The 22585-nt window shown below is 46.0% G+C and overlaps 1 protein-coding gene across 1 annotated transcript in view; it reads right to left on the minus strand.

The window, feature by feature from the left end:
* Nucleotides 1-22585, minus strand: part of LOC126291901 (proteoglycan 4) — a 274929-nt gene that overhangs the window by 122590 nt on the left and 129754 nt on the right. Inside the window, exon 2 of the mRNA XM_049985630.1 lies at nucleotides 12573-12955. Within this exon, the coding sequence (XP_049841587.1) occupies nucleotides 12573-12955 (383 nt within the window). The remainder of the gene's footprint in view (nucleotides 1-12572; nucleotides 12956-22585) is intronic.

Here is a 22585-nt window from a genome sequence, read left to right on the forward strand (position 1 = left end):
TTCAGTCCGGATCCGCGCTGCTGCTACGGTCGCAGGTTCGAATCCTGCCTCGTGTGATGTCCTTAGGTTGGTTAGGTTTAAGTAGTTCGAAGTCTAGGGAACTGATGACCTCAGATGTTTAGTCCCATAGTGCTCAGAGCCTTTTGTACCATTTGAACTGGTAGGCGAGACAGTCATGTGAGCTGTAGAGAGGCAGCCATATCATTTTTACCGAATTTCAGTAACTTCAAGCTTCGTCCGGAAGACGATTTTACGTTAACATACTTTCGACTCTGGCTACAGCTGCAGACACACATCCTTCTTTAGCGCTATCTAACGTTAGTCATGGTATGATTTCGTGAATGTAATCGTTCTGTATTTTTACGCGTTTATTACAATCAGATCGCAGATCCTTTAATCAGCATTGCCGAGGTATGGGTTTGATTGGTCAATCATTTTCATATGTTTTATCGTGCGTTTTAAATGCAATAAACTGAAGTAACTGTGATTCTTGTTTAATTTAATAAGCAAACGATTTCCTTACTCATTATTGTGGAGGCTAACGATTATGTCAGATTAACAGAGCGACTTTTCAAACCTCTAGTCAAAACACGTCCTGAATACCCTTGCAGCGGCTGTAACAAGGGCACTGCCGTCATTCAAGATGAAAGGAGTAAACGTGCACCTACTTCCAAGAAACATCAACAGCCTGTCCGCACTTACAGCCGTCAGACACACACACACCCTTAGTTCCAGCTGTTGAAGAACAGAAAACCGAGAGCAATGACAGTTCATCCGCTTCCCATATGACGTCACCAGTACGCCCTTTGGAGCGTCATGTGTGCAAAGCGAAGCCTCTCACACCGAGAGAGGTTGAAGACAATGTGATGCCACATTCGGTCATCGACCATAGCTGTCGATTACAACGCTTGTAAATGGAAATGTCTTACGTACACTGCACCCGACGAGCATATCATTGACTTCACTCTGTATATATATAAAAAATCCTTTTTGACATATTTTGTTTGAGACATATCGTTCGACGACGAAATTAATAGTAGTCCCCATGAATCAGTTCTGAACAGTGTTTTCAGGAGGTTTTCCTTGGTTTTAGAACCAGCGCCAGAACTCTAAATCCCCTCCCAAAAAATTCCCGATTGAAACTCCCTCTTGTCAGGTACCATCTCGGCTATTATTTTGCTGAAAAGACGCTGACGCTACAATGAGTCCTGAACGTGTGCAGATCTGCCCACACTTTGTTCAGGGACAGAAAATGAAATATAAAAAGAAAAGCTCCTAGTCACTCGTCTGGACTCTGATGGTTACAGCTCATTTCATTTCTTCTTTTGGACACTGGTTTAGAGTAGCAAAAGTGATGCCCTCTTGCCAGAATGGTATTTAATCGGCAAATTATCAGTAGAAACAGCAGAACAGTTTAGTCACAAGATCTGCAGCACGCAACAGTATCCAAAACGTGCAATCAGAAAACTTCTGAAACTGAAAATATACACAATCGTAGAGATGCTGAATGTAGTCCTGTGGAACGGCTTGCCATGCCATTTCCACCTGGCGCCTCAGTTGGACCAGCGTTCGTGCTTTACGTGCAGACCGCGTGAGACGACGCTTCATCCAGTCCCAAACATGCTCAATGGGGGACAGATCCGGAGATCTTGCTGGCCAGGGTAGTTGACTTACACCTTCTAGAGCACGTTGGATGGCACGGGATACATGCGGACGTGCATTGTCCTGTTGGAACAGCAAGTTCCCTTGCCGGTTAGGAATAGTAGAACGATGGGTTCGATGACGGTTTGGATGTACCGTGTGCTATTCAGTGTCCCCTCGACGATCACCAGAGGTGTACGACCAGTGTAGGAGATCGCTCCCCACACCATGATGCCGGGTGTTGGCCCTGTGTACCTCGGTCGTATGCAGTCCTGATTGTGGCGCTCACCTGCACGGCGCCAAACACGCATACGACCATCATTGGCACCAAGGCAGAAGCGACTCTCATCGCTGAAGACGACACGTCTCCATTCGTCCTTCCCTTCACGCCTGTCGCGACACCACTGGAGGCGGGCTGCACGATGTTGGGGCGTGAGCGGAAGACGGCCTAACGGTGTGCGGAACTGTAGCCCAGCTTCATGGAGACGGTTTCGAATGGTCCCCGCCGATACCCCAGGAGCAACAGTGTCCCTAATTTGCTGGGAAGTGGCGGTGCGGTCCCCTACGGCACTGCGTAGGATCCTACGGTCTTGGCGTGCATCCGTGCGTCGCTGCGGTCCGGTCCCAGGTCGACGGGCACGTGCACCTTCCGCCGACCACTGGCGACAACATCGATGTACTGTGGAGACCTCACGCCCCACGTGTTGAGCAATTCGGCGGTACGTCCACCCGGCCTCCCGCATGCCCACTATACGCCCTCGCTAAAAGTCCGTCAACTGCACATAGGGTTCACGTCCACGCTGTCGCGGCATGCTACCAGTGTTAAAGACTGCGATGGAGCTCCGTATGCCACGGCAAACTGGCTGACACTGAGGGCGGCGGTGCACAAATGCTGCGCAGCTAGCGCCATTCGACGGCCAACACCGCGGTTCCTGGTGTGTCCGCTGTGCCGTGCGTGTGATCATTGCTTGTACAGCCCTCTCGCAGTGTCTGGAGCAAGTATGGTGGGTCTGACACACCGGTGTCAATGTGTTCTTTTTTCCATTTCCAGGAGTGTACATAGATGCTACGCAAACCACCGTACGGCGCGTGGCGGAGGCTACCCTGTCACTAATTGTCATTTCCTTCCCTGTTACACTCGCTAATAGAGCGTATGAACCCACATTTCTCGTATCTCATCTTCGTGGTTCTTAGGAACAAGGCATTTTGGCGGCAGTCAGCTTCAAATGGCGATTCTCTAATTTTTCTCAATAGCGTTTCTCGAAAAGAACGTCGTCTTCCTCCAGAGATTCCCACTTGTTCCCGAAGCATCTCCAAAACATTTACATGTTGTTCGAACCTACCGAAAACAGATCCAGCAGCCCACTTCCGAATAGCTTCGATATTTTCCTCCATTTCGACCTGGTACGGATCTGCCAATATTGTCACGTAGAAGAAGGTGTAAGTAGATGAACGGTGAACACTGACTTCACTTAACGAAGGTTTATTCAGCACTTGCACATACAAGAGCGCGGAGCGAAATTCCTCCGGCCAGAACATATACGGTATTATACAGTTACAGAACATTCCAGTACCATGATTCTTGACATTTGTGGATACTTCTAGAATGTAATCGAACATACACTCCTGGAAATGGAAAAAAAGAACACATTGACACCCGTGTGTCAGACCCACCATACTTGCTCCGGACACTGCGAGAGGGCTGTACAAGCAATGATCACAAGCACGGCACAGCGGACCACCACTTCCCAGCAAATTAGGGACACTGTTGCTCCTGGGGTATCGGCGAGGACCATTCGCAACCGTCTCCATGAAGCTGGGCTACGGTCCCGCACACCGTTAGGCCGTCTTCCGCTCACGCCCCAACATCGTGCAGCCCGCCTCCAGTGGTGTCGCGACAGGCGTGAATGGAGGGACGAATGGAGACGTGTCGTCTTCAGCGATGAGAATCGCTTCTGCCTTGGTGCCAATGATGGTCGTATGCGTGTTTGGCGCCGTACAGGTGAGCGCCACAATCAGGACTGCATACGACCAAGGCACACAGGGCCAACACCCAGCATCATGGTGTGGGGAGCGATCTCCTACTGGCCGTACACCTCTGGTGATCGTCGAGGGGACACTGAATAGTGCACGGTACATCCAAACCGTCATCTAACCCACCGTTCTACCATTCCTAGACCGGCAAGGGAACTTGCTGTTCCAACAGGACAATGCACGTCCGCATGTATCCCGTGCCACCCAACGTGCTCTAGAAGGTGTAAGTCAACTACCCTGGCCAGCAAGAGCTCCGGATCTGTCCCCCATTGAGCTTGTTTGGGACTGGATGAAGCGTCGTCTCACGCGGTCTGCACGTCCAGCACGAACGCTGGTCCAACTGAGGCGCCAGGTGGAAATGGCATGGCAAGCCGTTCCACAGGACTACATCCAGCATCTCTACGATCGTCTCCATGGGAGAATAGCAGCCTGCATTGCTGCGAGAGGTGGATATACACTGTACTAGTGCCGACATTGTGCATGCTCTGTTGCCTGTGTCTATGTGCCTGTGGTTCTGTCAGTGTGATCATGTGATGTATCTGACCCCAGGAATGTGTCAATAAAGTTTCCCCTTCCTGGGACAATGAATTCACGGTGTTCTTATTTCAATTTCCAGGAGTGTAGATGTAGATACGAAACTCCCTTGGCAGCAATGTGATATGCTCTCTACAAAGTGGCACAAGAACTTTACTACCAGCTGAGTTGATACCTGAGTGTGTAAGGGGTTGTAGTGTATATGTAAGACAGGACCCAAGTGACTTGCACAGCGAAGCCAGTCGTTTGCTCTCATGTTGCTTCGTATCACATTTTTACCACTTGGAAATTTTGTACATGTGAATTTAATTAAATTTGTGTATAAAATATTGATTTAATTTTTCCTGAATTTCGTTTTGCTTATAAATCCAGTCTTTCTGCCTTATTTTGCTCGTAGCGCAATAGGAATTTATGCTTTAAATCTTTGTAAGGCAATTACTAGCCAACAAATACACATGTTGTAACAAAAGATACATTTTTGACATCACTACACAGTCAATAGCAATACATTCTTTCTCGTGGTTTTTTTTTTTTTTTTTTTTTTTTTTTTTTACCGACTGATCGGCATTTTCAAATGTTTCAATGTTATAGTAGATAAATATGAGAATATAAGATGAACATCAACAAAAGCAAAACGAGGATAATGGAATGTAGTCGAATTAAATCGGGTGATGCCGAAGGAATTAGATTAGGAAATGAGCTACTTACAGTAGTAATGGAGTTTCGCTATTTGGGGAGCAAAATAACTGATGATGGTCGAAGTAGAGAGGATATAAAATGTAGACTGGCAATGGCAAGGAAAGCGTTTCTGAAGAAGAGAAATTTGTTAACATCGAGTATAGATTTAAGTGTGAAGAAGTCTTTTATGAAAGTATTTGTATGGAGTGTAGCCATGTATGGAAGTGAAACATGGACGATAAATAGTTCAGACGAGAAGAGAATAGAAGCTTTTGAAATGTGGTGTTACAGAAGAATGCTGAAGATTAGATGGGTAGATCACATAACTAATGAGGAGGTACTGAATAGAATTGGGGAGAAGACAAATTTGTGTCATGAGTAGAGGAAGGGATTGGTTGGTAGGACACGTTCTGAAGCATCAAGGGATCACCAATTTAGTATTGGAGGGCGGCGTGGAGGGTAAAAGTCGTAGAGGGAGACCAAGAGATGAATACACTAAGCAGATTCAGAAGGATGTAGGCTGCAGTAGGTACTGGGAGATGAAGAAGCTTGCACAGGATGGAGTAGCATGGAGAGCTACCTCAAACAAGTCTCTGGGCTGAAGACCACAACAGCAACAACAAATATAAGTGCTGCAGCACTTTAGGACTTTGTTTTTATGAAACAAACCTGATGATGGTCATTAAAGATCGAAACCGGTAATCTGTTAACCAAAAGTTTGTGACCATAGGCGTAAATTAAAGGAAACTTATCACATATACGGGTCATCGTTTTTTTGTGACGATGTCGCAGCTTGTGGAACAACAAATATAATTGAATTCATATTCGCAGAATTTCCGAGTGGAAAAAGAGTGATACAAAGAGAAAAATGTAAAATAATAAAAAACTTCATTCGATGATTAAAAAAATGTGATAAAGGAATAGAAATAAAAAACTACATTTAAACCAATTAAGTGAATAAAAATAAAACATTACAATAAAGACTTAAAAATAAAAAAATGATCTAACAAGATTTGATCCCACACCCTTTTGAAAGTGAGACCCTTACTCTACCCATTCTGCTGTGCAACCAGGCCCGACAGGATTGCTTTTCTAAAGTTAATGGGCGTTGAGACGCGGTAAAATCTGCTGTTTTGAAGAGCGCGCCGCAGCGCGTAGTGTAAAGCAGTCGCCTTCCGTTTCTGGCGGTGGCGCCGCTGTGGCAATCGCAGCTTTGGTGTCTCCCTCTGGTGGGAAAGGGGAAAGGTTGCCAGTTCATGTGCATTTAAGGGGCGCTATGAGCACCAGCAGCCCCCTCCAAAGTCTGTCCATGACTACCACTGTACCAATTGGGATGCCTACCGGGAATCCATTGCGTTACAGGTCGAAAGCTACCCCGTCTCCTTTCACCACCCTGGTGACATCACCCATGCCTCTTCCTTCCTTCAGAAGACCATCACTGACGCTGTGGAGGCTCATGTCCGTACCAAACTCATTCACCCTCACCACCCTACGCTTCTTCCACAGGCCGTCCTTCTTCTGCATGAATCCCGCAGGCTCTACCGCTCCTTCCTCCGCACTCATGACCGGGATACTCTCACCCGCCACCGGCTATTACAGTGACATATGCGGAGGCTCCTTACAGCGAAGAAACGCCAGGACTGGCGCCAGACATTCACACGCCTCAACTCCACCCCCCCTGTGAACTCCTCCAAGTACTGGTCAGCCTTCCACCTCCTTACTGGCAGCCATCCCACCTCGCATTACCCCATCCTCCATGACGATCGACCCTTTCCTGACAACCTCAGTAAGGCTAACCATTTTGCTTCCCACCTAACCGAGGTATTCTCCATTCCTGACGATCCCCGATTTGATTACTCCCTCGTCCCCACCGTCCTTGACCGCGCTGACACCTCTGTCCCCCCGTTCGCCCCTAGTTTCCAGTATTTGGATCGGTTGCTCCCTTCAAACATCAGCACTCCCATCACCGCACAAGACATCGCACTTGTCCTCCGCTCCAAACGCAACACCGCCCCTGGTCATGATGGCGTCACCTACCGTCATCTCAAGGAATCCCCTCCATCCTTCCTGTCTGCCCTTGCTACCCTGTACAGTGTTCTCCTCTCCCCTGGATTTTATCCCGACCTGTGGAAGACTTCCTGTGTCCTGCTGTTCCCTAAACCTAACAAACCCCCCTCTGATACCTCTTCCTATCGTCCAATCTGCCTCACCTCCGTGTTCAGTAAGGTCTTAGAGGCCATCCTCTCTCGCCGTATTCACCGCCACCTTAACCAGCATCGCCTCCTTCCTCTTACCCATTGTGGCTTCTGGCCTTCCTTCTCCACCAACGACTAGCTCCTTAACCTTACCGATCTTCTTTCCCTCCAACTTAACTCCCGTCGCTCCGCTATCTTTGTTTCCCTTGATCTCCAGAACGCCTATGACTGTGTCTGGCATCCCGGGCTCCTCTTCAAACTTCACACCTATGCTCTCCCCATCAACTTCGTCCGTCTCGTTGCTTCCTTCCTCTCCTATCGTCCCTTCTATGTGACTATCCACAATTCCAACTCCCATACTTTCTACCCTTCTGCCGGCGTGCCCCAAGGTTCTGTCCTTTCCCCTCTCCTCTATCTCCTGTACACTGCTGATGTGCCCAAACCTCCCCCTCCTGTTCATCTTTCCAGTTCGCTAATGACACCGCCTTCCTAGCCCTTTATCCTACCCTGACATCTACCCTTCCTACCAACTCTAACCCCTTCTTCCTGCCCCCTCCTCTGAGCTCCCTTTCCTCCTCCTTTGAGCTCCCTTTCCTCCTCCTCCCTCCTCCTGAGCGGCTTCCCCCTCCTACTCGCCCTCCATCTGTTGTGCCTCCTTCCAGTGTCTCTGCACTCCCTCCTGCCCTGTCTTCCCTCTTCCTCTCCTGCCCCATGTGTCTCCTGCCTCTTCGTGAACCCACTGATGGCCCTCCTCTCTTCATCCCGCCGCTTCCCCAGCTGCCCCTCGCTCTCCCCTCTTTCCATACTCTCTGACCTTTTCCCTCGGCAGGTCCCACCTGGCAATTTTATTGTTTGTCGTGTGTGCTCCAAGTGGGTTTTAAGTGTGTTGTTCCAGAGTGTTTTTACTACTGTGGGCGACTTTTAACCTGTGCCTGCGCATTCAGTGTCTTCTCTGTGTTTTAAGAATCGCCAATTGTTTTTTAACTTTCTTTTTTTAACTGTCCCCCATGAACATCTCCATGTCAGTGTATATTTCACTTCCATTTTCTCCCCTTACTCTGCTTTATGTTCCCCTTTTTTATCTCCTTATGTATGTATCATTTTATTCTTGTTTTAGTTGTAGTGTCACTCGGCTGAAGAGCGGCGGATTGTGCCGCTGACAGCCCTCCCCTGCCCATATGGGGCAGGGGAATGGAATCACAATAAAGAAAAACAAAAACAAAAAAAACATCAGCAGTCGGTCAGTCTGGGAGAGCCTGGTCAGGTGGTCAGCCGGGTCAGTGTGGGGCAGTCAGTGTCTGTCGTCCAGAGTGCTAGTATGTGTTAGGCCGCCAGTCTTCTCGAGTTTGTTCAGGCAATGGTGATTGGAGGTTGGATCCTTCGGTTGATCGGTCGCGCACTTGGACACGTGATGACTTGTCCGCCTTGAGCATTGGCGCAGGTGAGGTCACCACGTCAGTCCAGTGGGCCACGCCGTATAGCGAGGGGTAGTGGCTTCGCGGCCGACACGAGAGCAACAGGAGTCAACCCATGACATCGGTCTGGCCGGTAAGAGCTGCGACGCCGTGAGACGGGAGATCGGCGCGCTTTCTTGCGTCCATTGAAGCGGCTGGCAGTGGACGGTTCGAGAGAGCGTTTTGGCGTGCTGCGCTAGGTCTTCGCCAGACATCGCAGTTTACTAGAAGTTAAGTGATTCGTGATATGTTGTTTCGTTTACTTGTTAAATTCTACTGGTTTTCTTGGTCAGTCTCTAGTCCCCAGCTTGCTCGTCTGTCTCCCGTCGGCATCTGTTAGGCAGTTAGTGTCTGTCTGTCTGTCGGTCGGTCTGCCGTTCGTTAATAGCTGCCTCTGTCATGTTTGTCGGATTTCTTGTTGACGAATTTATTGCTTAAGGTGTAAAGGCCGAATTCCTGAAATATGTTTTTATCTTGCCTATCATCTTGAGAGGCGCTATATGAGTAATGTAGAGCATGTTTGTACATTTTATGTAAGACTGCATTTCATGGCTTTTTATTTAATTGGTCGTTTTAGTACACAAAGTTGCCACCCTTCCACCGTAAGAGTTTTCCTTTAAAAACAAGTTGCACCATAGTGTATGTGTTTGTGTGAGTTGTTAAGACTTCTAGTTTAAAGTAATGTGGTGCGTTGCAGATTTGCACCAGTGTAGTCTTTCAGAGGTTGTGGTGAGCGGTCGTGACTACGGCCGTGTTAAAAGGGAGCGGCAAGCTTCTCAGCCCGAAACCTGATACTATATAAAAAATTGTTATTCCTGCCTTTGAATAAATTGTAACTCGATATTTAGAGGGTGCTTTCTGATTATAATTTTTAAATCTGTTTTTAAAAAAGGAATGGGTTTTTAGGAATAAAATTTCCGTTTGTTGGTTGAAAGAAATTTGTTTTCATCAGTTACCCACTGGTATTACTTCCACGCTCATTTAGTGTGATGAAATGTGTTAATGTTCGTGATGAGTCGCTAGTAAATACAGTAAATTCCTTAAGAAAATATTTAGAAAGTAAATCCACGGTTCAGGCGTGATGTAAAATTCCGAATTCTTATTTTTGTCGATAAACGAGGGCTGATCAGGGTGAATAGCAGCAGGATGTCATACTTGGGATCTTAACCTACCTCATTGTGTAGATGGTTTCAAAAAGTCCATCTCACCTCTGGCGACTGTTGGTAAGCCATCGTCTGCGCTCCAAACTCTCTCTCTTTGTGCCTTCACCATCTGTTAACGAGCTACAAGTAATTAAAAGCTTTAATTTGGCTGACTCATCTAGAAACGTGCCCTACTGGAATCTTAAGGTTCAAAATCGTTCAAATGGCTCTGAGCACTGTGGGACTGAACTTCTAAGACCATCAGTCCCCTGGAACTAAGAACTACTTAAACCCAACTAACCTAAGGACATTACATACATCCACGCCCGAGGCAGTATTCGAACCTGCGACCGTAGCAGTCGCGCGGTTCCAGACTGTAGCGCCTAAAACGCGAAAGAACTAGCTCCCCTTCTAACAGCCGTGTACCGCAAGTCTCTAGTGGAACAGAAGGTTCCAAATGATTGGAAAAGAGCACAGGTAGTAGACCTATATCTCTGACGTCGATCTGTTGTAGAATTTTAGAACATATTTTTGCTTGAGTATCATGTTGTTTTTAGAAACCCAGAATCTACTCTGTAGGAATCAACATGGATTCCGGAAACAGCGATCGTGTGAGACCCAACTCGCTTTATTTGTTCATGAGACCCAGTAAATATTAAATACAGGCAGCCCAGATAGATGCTATTTTCCTTGACTTCCGGAAGGCGTTCGATACAGTTCTGCACTGTCGCCTGATAAACAAAGTAAGGGCCTACGGAATATCAGACCAGCTGTGTGGCTGAAGAATTTTTAGCAAACAGAACATAGCATGTTGTTATCAATGGAGAGACGTCTACAGGCGTTAAAGTAACATCTGGCGTGGCACAGGGGAATGTTATGGGACCATTGCTTTTCACAATATATATAAATGACCTAGTAGATAGTGTCGGAAGTTCCATGCGGCTTTTCGCGGATGATGCTGTAGTATACAGAGAAGTTGCAGCATTAGAAAATTGCAGCGAAATGCAGGAAGATCTGCAGCGGATAGGCACTTGGTGCAGGGAGTGGTAACTGACCCTTAACATAGACAAATGTAATGTATTGCGAATACATAGAAAGAAGGATCCTTTATTGTATGATTATATGATAGCGGAACAAACAGTGGTAACAGTTACTTCTGTAAAATATCTGGGAGTATGCGTGCGGAACGATTTGAAGTGGAATGATCATATAAAATTACTTGTTGGTAAGGCGCGTACGAGGTTGAGATTTATTGGGAGAGTCCTGAGAAAATGTAGTCCATCAACAAAGGAGGTGGCTTACAAAACACTCGTTCGACCTATACTTGAGTATTGCTCATCAGTGTGGGATCCGTACCAGGAGTTGACGGAGGAGATAGAGAAGATCCAAAGAAGAGCGGCGCGTTTCGTCATAGGGTTATTTGGTAACCGTGATAGCGTTACGGAGATGTTTAGCAAACTCAAGTGACAGACTCTGCTGGAGATGCGCTCTGCATCGCGGTGTAGCTTGCTGTCCAGGTTTTGAGAGGGTGCGTTTCTGGATGAGGTATCGAATATATTGCTTCCTCCTACTTTTACCTCCCGAGGAGATCACGAATGTAAAATTAGAGAGATTAGAGCGCGCACGGAGGCTTTCAGACAGTCGTTCTTCCCGCGAACCATATGCGACTGGAACAGAAAAGGGAGGTAATGACAGTGGCACGTAAAGTGCTCTCCGCCACACACCGTTGGGTGGCTTGCGGAGTATAAATGCAGATGTAGATGTAGATGTAAAACCGCTCGGCCACCCCGGCCGGCGGAATCTTAAGAATAAGCGGTGCAATGATGCACAACGTCATGTCAATGTGTGGTCATATCATTTGTTTTTTGTTCATGGGAGTTTGAAGTGTCTGTTCATTGTGTTGTTGTTGTTGTTGTTGTTGTGTTCTACAGTCCTGAGACAGGTTTGATGCAGCTCTCCATGCTACTCTACCCTGTGCAAGCCTCTTCATCTCCCAGTACCTACTGCAACCTACATCTTTCTGAATCTGCTTAGTGTATTCATCTCTTGGTCTCCCTGTACGATTTTTACCCTTCACGCTGCCCTCCAATACTAAACTGGTGATCCCTTGATGTCCTACCAACCGATCCCTTCTTCTAGTCAAGTTGTGCCACAAACTTCTCTTCTCCCCAATCCTATTCAATACTTCCTCATTAGTTACGTGATCTACTCATCTAATCTTCAGCATTCTTCTGTAGCACCACATTTCGAAAGCTTCTATTCTCTTCTTGTCCAAACTATTTATCTTCCGTGTTTCACTTCCATACATGGCTACACTCCTTACGAATACTCACAGAAACGACTTCCTGACACTTAAATCTGTGCTCGATGTTAACAAATTTCTCTTCTTCAGAAACGCTTTCCTTGCCATTGCCAGTCTACATTTTATATCGTCTCTACTTCGACCATCATCAGTTATTTTTCTCTCCAAATAGCAAAACTCCTTTACTACTTTAAGTGTCTCATTTCCTAATCAGATTCGCTTGGAATCACCCGACTTAATTCGAATACATTGCATTATCCTCGTTTTTCTTTTGTTGATGTTTATCTTATGTCCTCCTTTCAAGACACTATCCATTCCGTTCAACTGCTCTTCCAAGTCCTTTGCTGTCTCTGACAGAACTACAATGTCATCGGCACACCTCAAAGTTTTTATTTCTTCTCCATGGATTTTAATACCTACTCCGAATTTTTCTTTTGTTTCCTACACTGCTTGCTCAATATAGAGATTGAATAACACCAGAACCACTGCAAATTTTATGTTTCACATAAACTCTCGTATATTGTGGGTAAATGTAGCTCGTGGTTATGAAAATGCTACAGATGATATTTTGGCCCCGACATGTGCACACTACCTGTTGGTGTCGCTATTGCTGCTAGCGGTCGTGGTGGTTGTGGTGGCAGCAGTGGCGGTAGTGGCGATGGCGTCGTCCGCTGGTTGCTCCGGCTGGCCCGTCTCGTTGGCGGTGATCTCGCGGATGAGCCCCTTAATCTCGTCGGGCGTGAGCCGTGGCAGGTGCGGGTTCTCCTTGAGCCGTCTCTGCACCTCGGCCACGGTCTCCTCCACGTCCACACCCAGCCCGGCGCCGTCCACGTCATTGTCGGCGGGGTCGGCCGTCGCTACCTCGGGCTGCTCGGCGCCACCGCCTTCCGGTCTGGCCGTGGCGTAGGGGAATCCCACCAGGGCTGCCAACATGGCCACCATCGCCACAGAGGCCAGTCGATGTCGATGCGTCCTCTGCAAAAGGGGCAGACGGAATACTTCTGTTAGCGAGGCTGCAACTCCTCTCCTCCTGCCATGACAGGATGCAGTGGTTGACAGAGAATACACACTACCAGTAACTGCAGGCTGGTCTATAGATGGGGAACTGTTGTGCACATAGTTGCGCATAGTCAGTGCGCACACAACTTTCCCAAAATAGAGCGCGCCCCGCTAGGCACAACAGCGCAGGCGCAGCTCTCGTCTGTCTCCGCACTACGAGATGGCGCTGTCTTAGAGACGGACCAAACTCTGCTTCCGCAGATCTGCGTATTAATATGTAACGCAGCCAATGAGATTGCTGCTAACGTAGAACCTTTACTCCTCGTGGATCACACTCGCGCAGTGATACCTGAACGCGCGAGGTATTATAACGAGTGTACAGATTGGTTAGTCTGCATTTGTCTGTACCAGTCTGCGTTAGTCTGTACCAGTGTATAGTCAAGTTTCACTCTGCGCCTAATAAGATTATCATATTCCTGTACATAGCCATGAAGAGAAATGTATAGACACTTTGTCAAGTATCAGAGGTATGTGAGAATAAGATTAATGTACCAAGACCAAAGGAACTTCAGAGTATCAATTGTAAATAGCATCCAGAATCAAGTTTAGTAATTCTATGCTAGTTATTATTTTAATAAATGTGTGTGAAAATTATTCAAGTTCTGTTTAAAGTTGGTCACCATCAATCTGCTACTCTAAGCGTGCAAGTGGCATTTCTATCGTCTGACCTAATGTCAGAAGATGAACACGCCACGACAAGACCACGAGACATATTGCTGACACTCTCCCACTTCATTAGAGCGACAAGTCAAATAATCTGATAGTGTGTGTACCGAAGGTCTTCCAGTACGCACACCACAGGAACTATCCTTCCAAAACCCCATGTGGATAAACAACTTTTAAAAACCTTCAACATCGCAGCGTGTCAGCATTCGTTGGTTAACATATTAAAAAACTAAAAATCCGCCTCGTTTGCGAAAAAAACCACCTAGTGTTAAGTGTTAACCCAGGTTTCGGCGTAGATAACTACACCTTCTTCAGGACAACAATAAAACCCACAAGTGCCTAAGATTAAAAGAACACCATAGCTATACATTTATAAACGAAATAGAAAAGTAAAACACAAACAGTACATATGTACAAAGTCAAAACCACTATTTAACTTAATGGTGTACGCTCCACCTCACACCGTCCTACGTTCGGTGGGCCATGACCCGCCATAAACTGCAGCTACAAACGGTCGCTCACTTACAAGCCTGACCCGCTTTGTACGCACATGCGCAAGACAAGGGCAGTTCCTTGAATGCGCATGCGCATATGAATACGAGAAAGTTTATAGATGGGCGGGGCTAAATAGCCCGTATATTCCCAACCGTGAATCAACGTATATGAAAAAATGAAATGCATAGAACAAGAGACGAGATAAATAGGAGAGGAAACCTAAAAAATAACCGCACACAGTTGCTTGTGCTGGTAAAGAAACTTATATACGTATGAAGGTACCTATGACAACAGGAGGAACTCTTAAGAACTATACCTAAAGCCAGTTCCCTTGTCCTGCTCAACTGCATAGGCAGCGGGTCAGGCTTGTGAGTGACTGACCGTTTGTAGCTGCAGTTTATGGCGGGTCATGGCCCATCGTACATAGGCCGCTGTGAGGTGGAGCGTACACCATCAAGTTAAGTAGTGGTTTTGTCTTTGGACGTATGATTGTTTGTGTTTTCCTTTTCTTTTTCGTTTATAAATGTATAGATATGGTGTTCTTTTAATCATTGACAGAGGTCTTCTTAGGCACGTGTGGGTTTTATTGTTGTTCTGAAGAAGGTGTAGTTATCTACGTCGAAACCTGGGTTAACGCTTAAAACTAGGTGCTTTTTCGGCAGTCGAGGCGGGTTTTTAGTTTTTTAATACAACTTTTAAAAACGAGCAACAGGTCGGTGCATAATTTCGTACCCTTTTTAACAATTCTAAAAACGCAGCTTTACCAGTAGATTTGTTTTCAACAGCAACAGTGAGCTGTCTTAGCTGTTGAGTATTTGTGGCAGCTTTTATCATTTCGTGTCTTGGTAGTAATTAACGGTGCAGAATGCCACTTTGGTTACACCAAACACACAACATGATATTGTGAGGGTGTGCACCATCCTAGCAAACGATGTTACTGGTTCCTGATTTCTCAGGATCTATGCACCCAAATTGCATGAAAATGTAATCACATGTCAGTACTAGTATAATACAAGGTGTTACAAAAAGGTACAGCCAAACTTTCAGGAAACATTCCTCACAAACAAAGAAAGAAAATGTGTTATGTTGTCATGTGTCCGGAAACGCTTACTTTCCGTGTTAGAGCTCATTTTATTACTTCTCTTCAAATCACATTAATCATGGAATGGAAACACACAGCAACAGGACGTACCAGCGTGACTTCACTTTGTTACAGGAAATGTTCAAAATGTCCTCCGTTAGCGAGGATGCATGCATCCACCCTCCGTCGTATGGAATCCCTGATGCGTTGATGCAGCCCTGGAGAATGGCGTATTGTGTCCACAATACGAGCACGAAGAGTCTCTACATTTGGTACCGGGGTTGCGTAGAGGTTGCGCAGACAAGAGCTTTCAAATGCCCGCATAAATGAAAGTCAAGAGGGTTGAGGTCAGGAGAGCGTGGAGGCCATGGAATTGGTCCGTCTCTACCAATCCATCGGTCACCGGATCTGTTGTTGAGAAGCGTACGAACACTTCGAATGAAATGTGCAGGAGATCCATCATTCATGAACCACATGTTGAGTCGTACTTTTAAAGGCACATGTTCTAGCAGCACATGACAACGTGCTCCATTGAGCTTAGGTGGAAGAACATGGGGCCCAATCAAGACATCACCAACAATGCCTGCCCAAACGTTCACAGAACATCTGTGTTGATGACGTGATAGCACAATCGCGTGCGGATTCTCGTCAGCCCACGCATGTTGAATGTGAAAATTTAGAATTTGATCACGTTGGAATGAAGCCTCGTCCGCAAAGAGAACATTTGCACTGAAATGAGGATTGACACATTGTTGGATGAACCATTCGCAGAAGTGTACCCCTGGAGGCCAATCAGCTGCTGATAGTGCCTGCACACACTGTACATGGTACGGAAACAAATGGTTCTCCCGTAGCACTCTCCATACAGTGACGTGGTCAACGTTACCTTGTACAGCAGCAACTTCTCTGACGCTGACATTAGGGTTATCGTCAACTGCACGAAGAACTGCCTCGTCCATTGCAGGTGTCCTCGTCGTTCTAGGTCTTCCCCAGTTGCGAGTCATAGGCTGGAATGTTCCGTGCTCCCTAAGACGCAGATGAATTGCTTCGAACGTCTTCCTGTCGGGACACCTTCGTTCTGGAAATCTGGCTCGATACAAATGTACCGCGCCACGGCTATTGCCCCGTGCTAATCCGTACATCAAATGGGCATCTGCCAACTTCGCATTTGTAAACATTGCACTGACTGCAAAACCACGTTCGTGATGAACACTAACCTGTTGATGCTACGTACTGTTGTGCTTGATGCTAGTACTGTAGAACAATGAGTCGCATGTCAACACAAGCACCGAAGTCAACATTACCTTCCTTCAATTGGGCCAACTGGCGGTGAATCGAGGAAGTACAGTACATACTGACGAAACTAAAATGAGCTCTGGCATGGAAATTAAGCGTTTCCGGACACATGCCCAGATAACATCTTATCTTTATTTGTGTGTGAGGAATGTTTCCTGAAAGGTTAGCCGTACCTTTTTGTAACACCCTGTATATCTGTCCAATGAATACCCGTTTATCATCTGCATTTCTTCTTGGTGTAGCAATTTTCATGGCCAGTAGTGTAAATTTCGTTTTTTTCCAGCAGTGTGGTTTCGTAACCTTGATATATTCTCGGTGGTTTGTCGTGCCTACTTCGCCCTGAGTAGTGGGTGCGGTACTTGAGAAAAATTTATTATTAGACTCAGAGGATGTACTAGTGCGTGACATATATGCGTGTCTCTTGTGAAGGGAGTAATCTGCAGCGGGAGAAATTAAAGCGCAACAAGCGAGCCGGAGTGCCACGACGGAGATGTATGGCGTACCTCAGGCCAGCCGCCCCGCCCTTACTCCTCATATCCGCGGTGCGGCCGCTCCGGCACCGGGCCAGCTTGCTGCAACCCCCACTAAAAATATGCGCCGTCCGCCAGTGCGGCATTCCCAGCCGCATACGTGACGCCGCGGTCCAAACACGAAACCGCGAACGGCACGGCACACTTCTTGCTCTCTCCCTCTCTCTCTCTCTACGGCGCAGAAATCTTTTTCTCCCGTGCCGAATTCCAGTCCACCAGTCAAGGTCAACTGCTTTCTGGTTCGTTTTAGGATTCTTGATAAAATCTCGACATATTTAAATACCGATACCTTTCCCAGAAAATATCGGTATTTACTGCCAACGTCACTTACTCCGAATATGTTGCTGTTGATGTGGTCTTCAGTCCTCAGACTGGTTTGATGCAGCTCTCCATGCTACTCTATCCTGCAACCTACATCCTTCTGAATCTGCTTGGTGTATTCATCTCTTGGTCCCCCTCTACGATTTTTACCCTCCACGCTGCCCTCCAGTGCTAAATTAGTGATCATTCGATGTCTCAGAACACGTTCTACCAACCGGTGCCTTCTTCTGGTCAAGTTGTACCACAAACTTCTCTTCTCCCCAATCCTATTCAATACTTCCTCATTAGTTATGTGATCTACCCACCTAATCTTCAGCATTCTTCTGTAGCACCACATTTCGAAAGCTTCTATTCTCTTCTTGTCCAAACTATTTATCGTCCATGTTTCACTTCCATACATGGCTACACTCCGTACAAATACTTTCAGAAATGACTTCCTGACACTTAAATCTATACTCGATGTTAACAAATTTCTCTTCTTCAGAAACGCTTTCCTTGACATTGCGTCTACATTTTATATCCTCTCTACTTCGACCATCATCAGTTATTTTGCACCACAAATAGCAAAACTCCTTCACTACTTTAAGTGTCTCATTTCCTAATCAAATTCCCTCAGCATCACCCGACTTAATTCGACTACATTGCGTTATCCTCGTTTTGCATTTGTTGATGTTCATCGTATATCCTCCTTTCAAGACACTGTCCATTCCGTTCAAACTCCGACTATATCGATATCGAAATGGTAATATCGAGTGCCAATATTTTTATTTTATCCTATATTTCTTTCTCAATTTTCGGTAAATATTAGAAAGTGTTCACTTGAAACTGTAGTAGAACATTATTTTACTTTCAATCTGTGAAGTAGTACTGTTTCACCTTTCATAACGTCCAGTCTCTCACTTCATCTATGTGAAAGCAAGTACAAGTGGCACAAACAAGTCCGATTCCGCTGGGGGATGGGGTTGTGAATGGAATAACAAGAGTTTCGATGTGAAGAAACGGCACATCAGTTGCCTTTAAAAAAAAATAACGCAACTAATGTGTTGTTTGCACACATCTTCGTTCTTCAAAAACAGCTGCTGAAAATGAGGAACAGAAATCTAAATGCTAAATGTCAACATTGGTCTTCATTGTGAGTCGAGACGCGTGGTAGAAATTACTGCCGTAATTGGCGCTTCGTGCTACCAAAAGAAACTGCACCGTTTAGTGTCAACACGCAGTTTTGACACTACAATTGCTAAGTCGCTGGCGTTTGCAGAAATGAAAAAACAGGAAAGTCGACATGAAGTGGTCCGGAAAAATCCGATATGTGACTAAACCGAGCGACGGACCTATCGGACATCTTTTACTGTGCCACTTACATGCAGTTAATCATTGTTAGCAAGGTGGTTATCGACAAGCGTGAACGTCTATCGTTTTCATTTCAATTCTTGCTCTAAGGGGGGCTGGCAGGCTGCTAGCTTGTTGTGTACAGAATATCTAACAATAAATCAGTACTTAAATATACATGTATAAAACTGGCAGTGTATTTACAATATGTAGCCGATATTTTGACATGTCGGTGCGTCGATATTTTGTCTTTCGATAAGTCGATAGACCAATATTTCTTCTCGATATATAGAGCACCGATAATGATGTTTTCTTAATCATCGATATATCGTATTTTTTAAAATATGAATAGCCCTAATTCTATTCCCAATGTAAGGAATTACCCATCGAAGCTGTTAAGTCTGCAATGTGGCGACTTTCACTTTTTCGTCACCAATTTGAGCATTAAAACGTGCGAGCTATGACATATATTGGCGAGTATCAAACAGATACTTCCGAACGTTGTAGAAGACTTGTAACTTAGTGTGGAATGCATAAACTGTCAGCTATTAAAACTGCAGCAAGAACGATATAGCAAATAACATTTTACGTGTGAAGAGTGTACAATATAGCACGAACAATACGTCATTTGTACCAGGTCCTCGGGCCACAAGGTACGTGCACCGCCGACTGTGCAATCCTCTGCCATTCGACGTAATGCAGAGGCTGTGGTTCAAATAGCTCTCAGCACTATGAGACTTAACTTCTGAGGTCATCAGTCCCATGGAACTACTTAAACCTAACTAACCTAAGGACATCACACACATTAACGCCCGAGGCAGGATTCGAACCTGCGACCGTAGCGGTCGCGCGGTTCCAGACTGAAGCGCCTAGAACCGCTCGGCCACTCCGGCCGGCCGCAGAGGCTGTATGGAGGGTGATATAGCGTTGCAAGGCGATATGAGAAGGATGTGAGAACTGTGGTAGAGAAGGCGAATGGTCGAGTTCCGTTAATTGGGTGAATTGTACTAAAGTGTGGTTCACCTGTAAAGGAAACCGGATATAGAAGGGACGTCGAACAGATGTGCACAACTATAGACCTATACCTCTAACGTCGATCAGTTGTAGAATTTTGGAACACGTATTATGTTCGAGTATAATGACTTTTCTGGAGATTAGAAATCTACTCTGTAGGAATCAGCATGGGTTTCGAAAAAGTCGTGTGAAACCCAGCTCGCGCTATTCGTCCACGAGACTAAGAGGGCCATAGACACGGGTTCACAGGTAGATGGCGCGTTTCTTCCGCAAGGCGTTCGATACAGTTCCCCACAATCGTTTAATGAACAAAGTAAGAGCATATGGACTATCAGACCAATTGTGTGATTGGATTGAGGAGTTCCTAGATAACAGAACGCAGCATGTCATTCTCAATGGAGAGAAGTCTTCCGAAGTAAGAGTGATTTCAGGTGTGCCGCAGGGGAGTGTCATAGGACCGTTGCTATTTACAATATACATAAATGACCTCGTGGATGACATCGGAAGTTCACTGAGGCTTTTTGCAGGTGATGCTCTGGTGTATCGAGAGGTTGTAACAATGGAAAATTGGACGGAAATGCAGGAGGATCTGCAACGATATGACACATGGTGCAGGGAATGGCAATTGAATCTCAATATAGACAAGTGTAATGTGCTGCGAATACATAGAAAGATAGATCCCTTGCCCGCGAAAGGCAAAGGTCCCGAGTTCGAGTCTCGGTCGGGCACACAGTTTTAATCTGCCAGGAAGTTTCATATCAGCGCACACTCCGCTGCAGAGTGAAAATCTCATTCTGGAAAGATCCCTTATCATTTAGCTACAATATAGCAGGTCAGCAACTGGAAGCAGTTAATTCCATAAATTATCTGGGAGTACGCATTAGGAGTGAATGATCATATACAGTTGATCGTCGGTAAAGCAGATGGCAGAGATTCATTGGAAGAATCCTAAGGAAATTCAATCAGAAAACAAAGGAAGTAGGTTACAGTACACTTGTTCGCCCACTGCTTGAATACTGCTCAACAGTGTGGGATCCGTACCAGATAGGGTTAATAGAAGAGATAGAGAATATCCAACGGAGAGCAGCGCGCTTCGTTACAGGATCATTTAGTAGTCGCGAAAGCGTTACGGAGATGATGGATAAACTCCAATGGAAGACATTGCAGGGGAGACGCTCAGTAGCTCGGTACGGGCTTTTGTTAAAGTTTCGAGAACATACCTTTACCGAAGAGTCAAGCAGTATATTGCTCCCTCCTACGTATATCTCGCGAAGAGACCATGAGGATAAAATCAGAGAGATTAGAGCCCACACAAAAGCATACTGACAATCCTTCTTTCCACGAACAATACGAGACTGGAATAGAAGGGAGAACCGATAGTGGTACTCAGGGTACCCTCCGCCACACACCGTCAGGTGGCTTGCGGAGTATGGATATAGATGTAGATGTAGATATTGCATCTGTCATCATCATACACGTCCAGCATTGCGAGTGATGGTATGGGGTGCCATTGGGTACACTGCATAATCACTTATAGTAGGCACAGCTGGTAATCTGGACTGCTGACCGCACATTTGTAGGTCTACGTCAAGTTTACTTTCAGCAAGATGATGGGAACGATAATATTTTGTAATTTCGCAACCAATTGTAATGATAGCGTCCGTAAACCCAGCAGTGACGTTGGATGTTGAAGCTGTTGTGTTGGCAGAAGAGCCAACACCGTGTTACTAGTGGAGCCCGAAATGCACGCGTTTAGCTCAAGCAGGCTGGCGTGAAGAGGGAAGGACTACACTGATGTGAGGTCTGGAGCATGACAAGGAATTAGAATTCAGAAAGCGGACGAAATTACTTTGATACTGAACTTTAATCCATTAATGATTAACGTCGCTTTTGACGGTACATGATTCACAATATTATCTGTTCAGAATACATTCATAGTAACTGAATATGGCGCCTTGCTAGGTCGTGGCAAATGACGTAGCTGAAGGCTATGCTAAACTGTCGTCTCTGCAAATGAGAGCGTTTGTAGACAGTGAACCAACGCTAGCAAAGTCGGCTGTACAACTGGGGCGAGTGCTAGGAAGTCTCTCTAGACCTGCCGTGTGGCGGCGCTCGGTCTCCAATCACTGATAGTGGCGACACGCGGGTCCGACGTATACTAACGGACCGCGGCCGATTTAAAAGCTACCGCCTAGCAAGTGTGATGTCTGGTGGTGACACCACAGAAGCCAACCATTCTAAACAGTCCAAGGCTGTAAACATCTCCTGACGGGTAGGTGGAATGGTATCTGTATTCTCTTCCTCCTCACTTTCTTCTGATGGCCCTTCTTGCACCTCGTTCACAGCTTTTGGAACATCCGATTCCACAGAAGCACACAAGGCAACATCGTCGTCTACACTAATGAATTCTTCGAAACTAATCCCAGGGTTCGCAACGTCCTGCAGAACTGTCCATTCATCAGGTGAAGTGGCATCTTCTAACTCGTGGACATCTTCAGTGTTGCTATGTCTCCAAGCTCTGTTAAAGCACTTCCCTATATGATGTGGCGATACTGAGTTCCAGGTTGCTGCGATGGCTTTCATTGCGTCAAGCAGATTCCAATTTGGGGTTGCACTATTGTTTTCAGCAGCACGAACTGCAGTTCCTACAAGTCGCTTACGATAAGCTCTCTTTATAAGAGAGATTGTGGCTTGCTCCAAAGGTTGAAGGTGGCTTGTGGCGTTGGGTGGAAAAAACTGAATCTTTATGTTGGATAGGTTCAGATCATGAACGTTATGGGCAGTACGTCTGTCCAATGTAAGTAGAACATGTCT

This window comes from Schistocerca gregaria, chromosome 9, assembly GCF_023897955.1.
Source record: "Schistocerca gregaria isolate iqSchGreg1 chromosome 9, iqSchGreg1.2, whole genome shotgun sequence".
In the NCBI taxonomy this organism is placed as follows: Eukaryota; Metazoa; Arthropoda; class Insecta; order Orthoptera; family Acrididae; genus Schistocerca; species Schistocerca gregaria.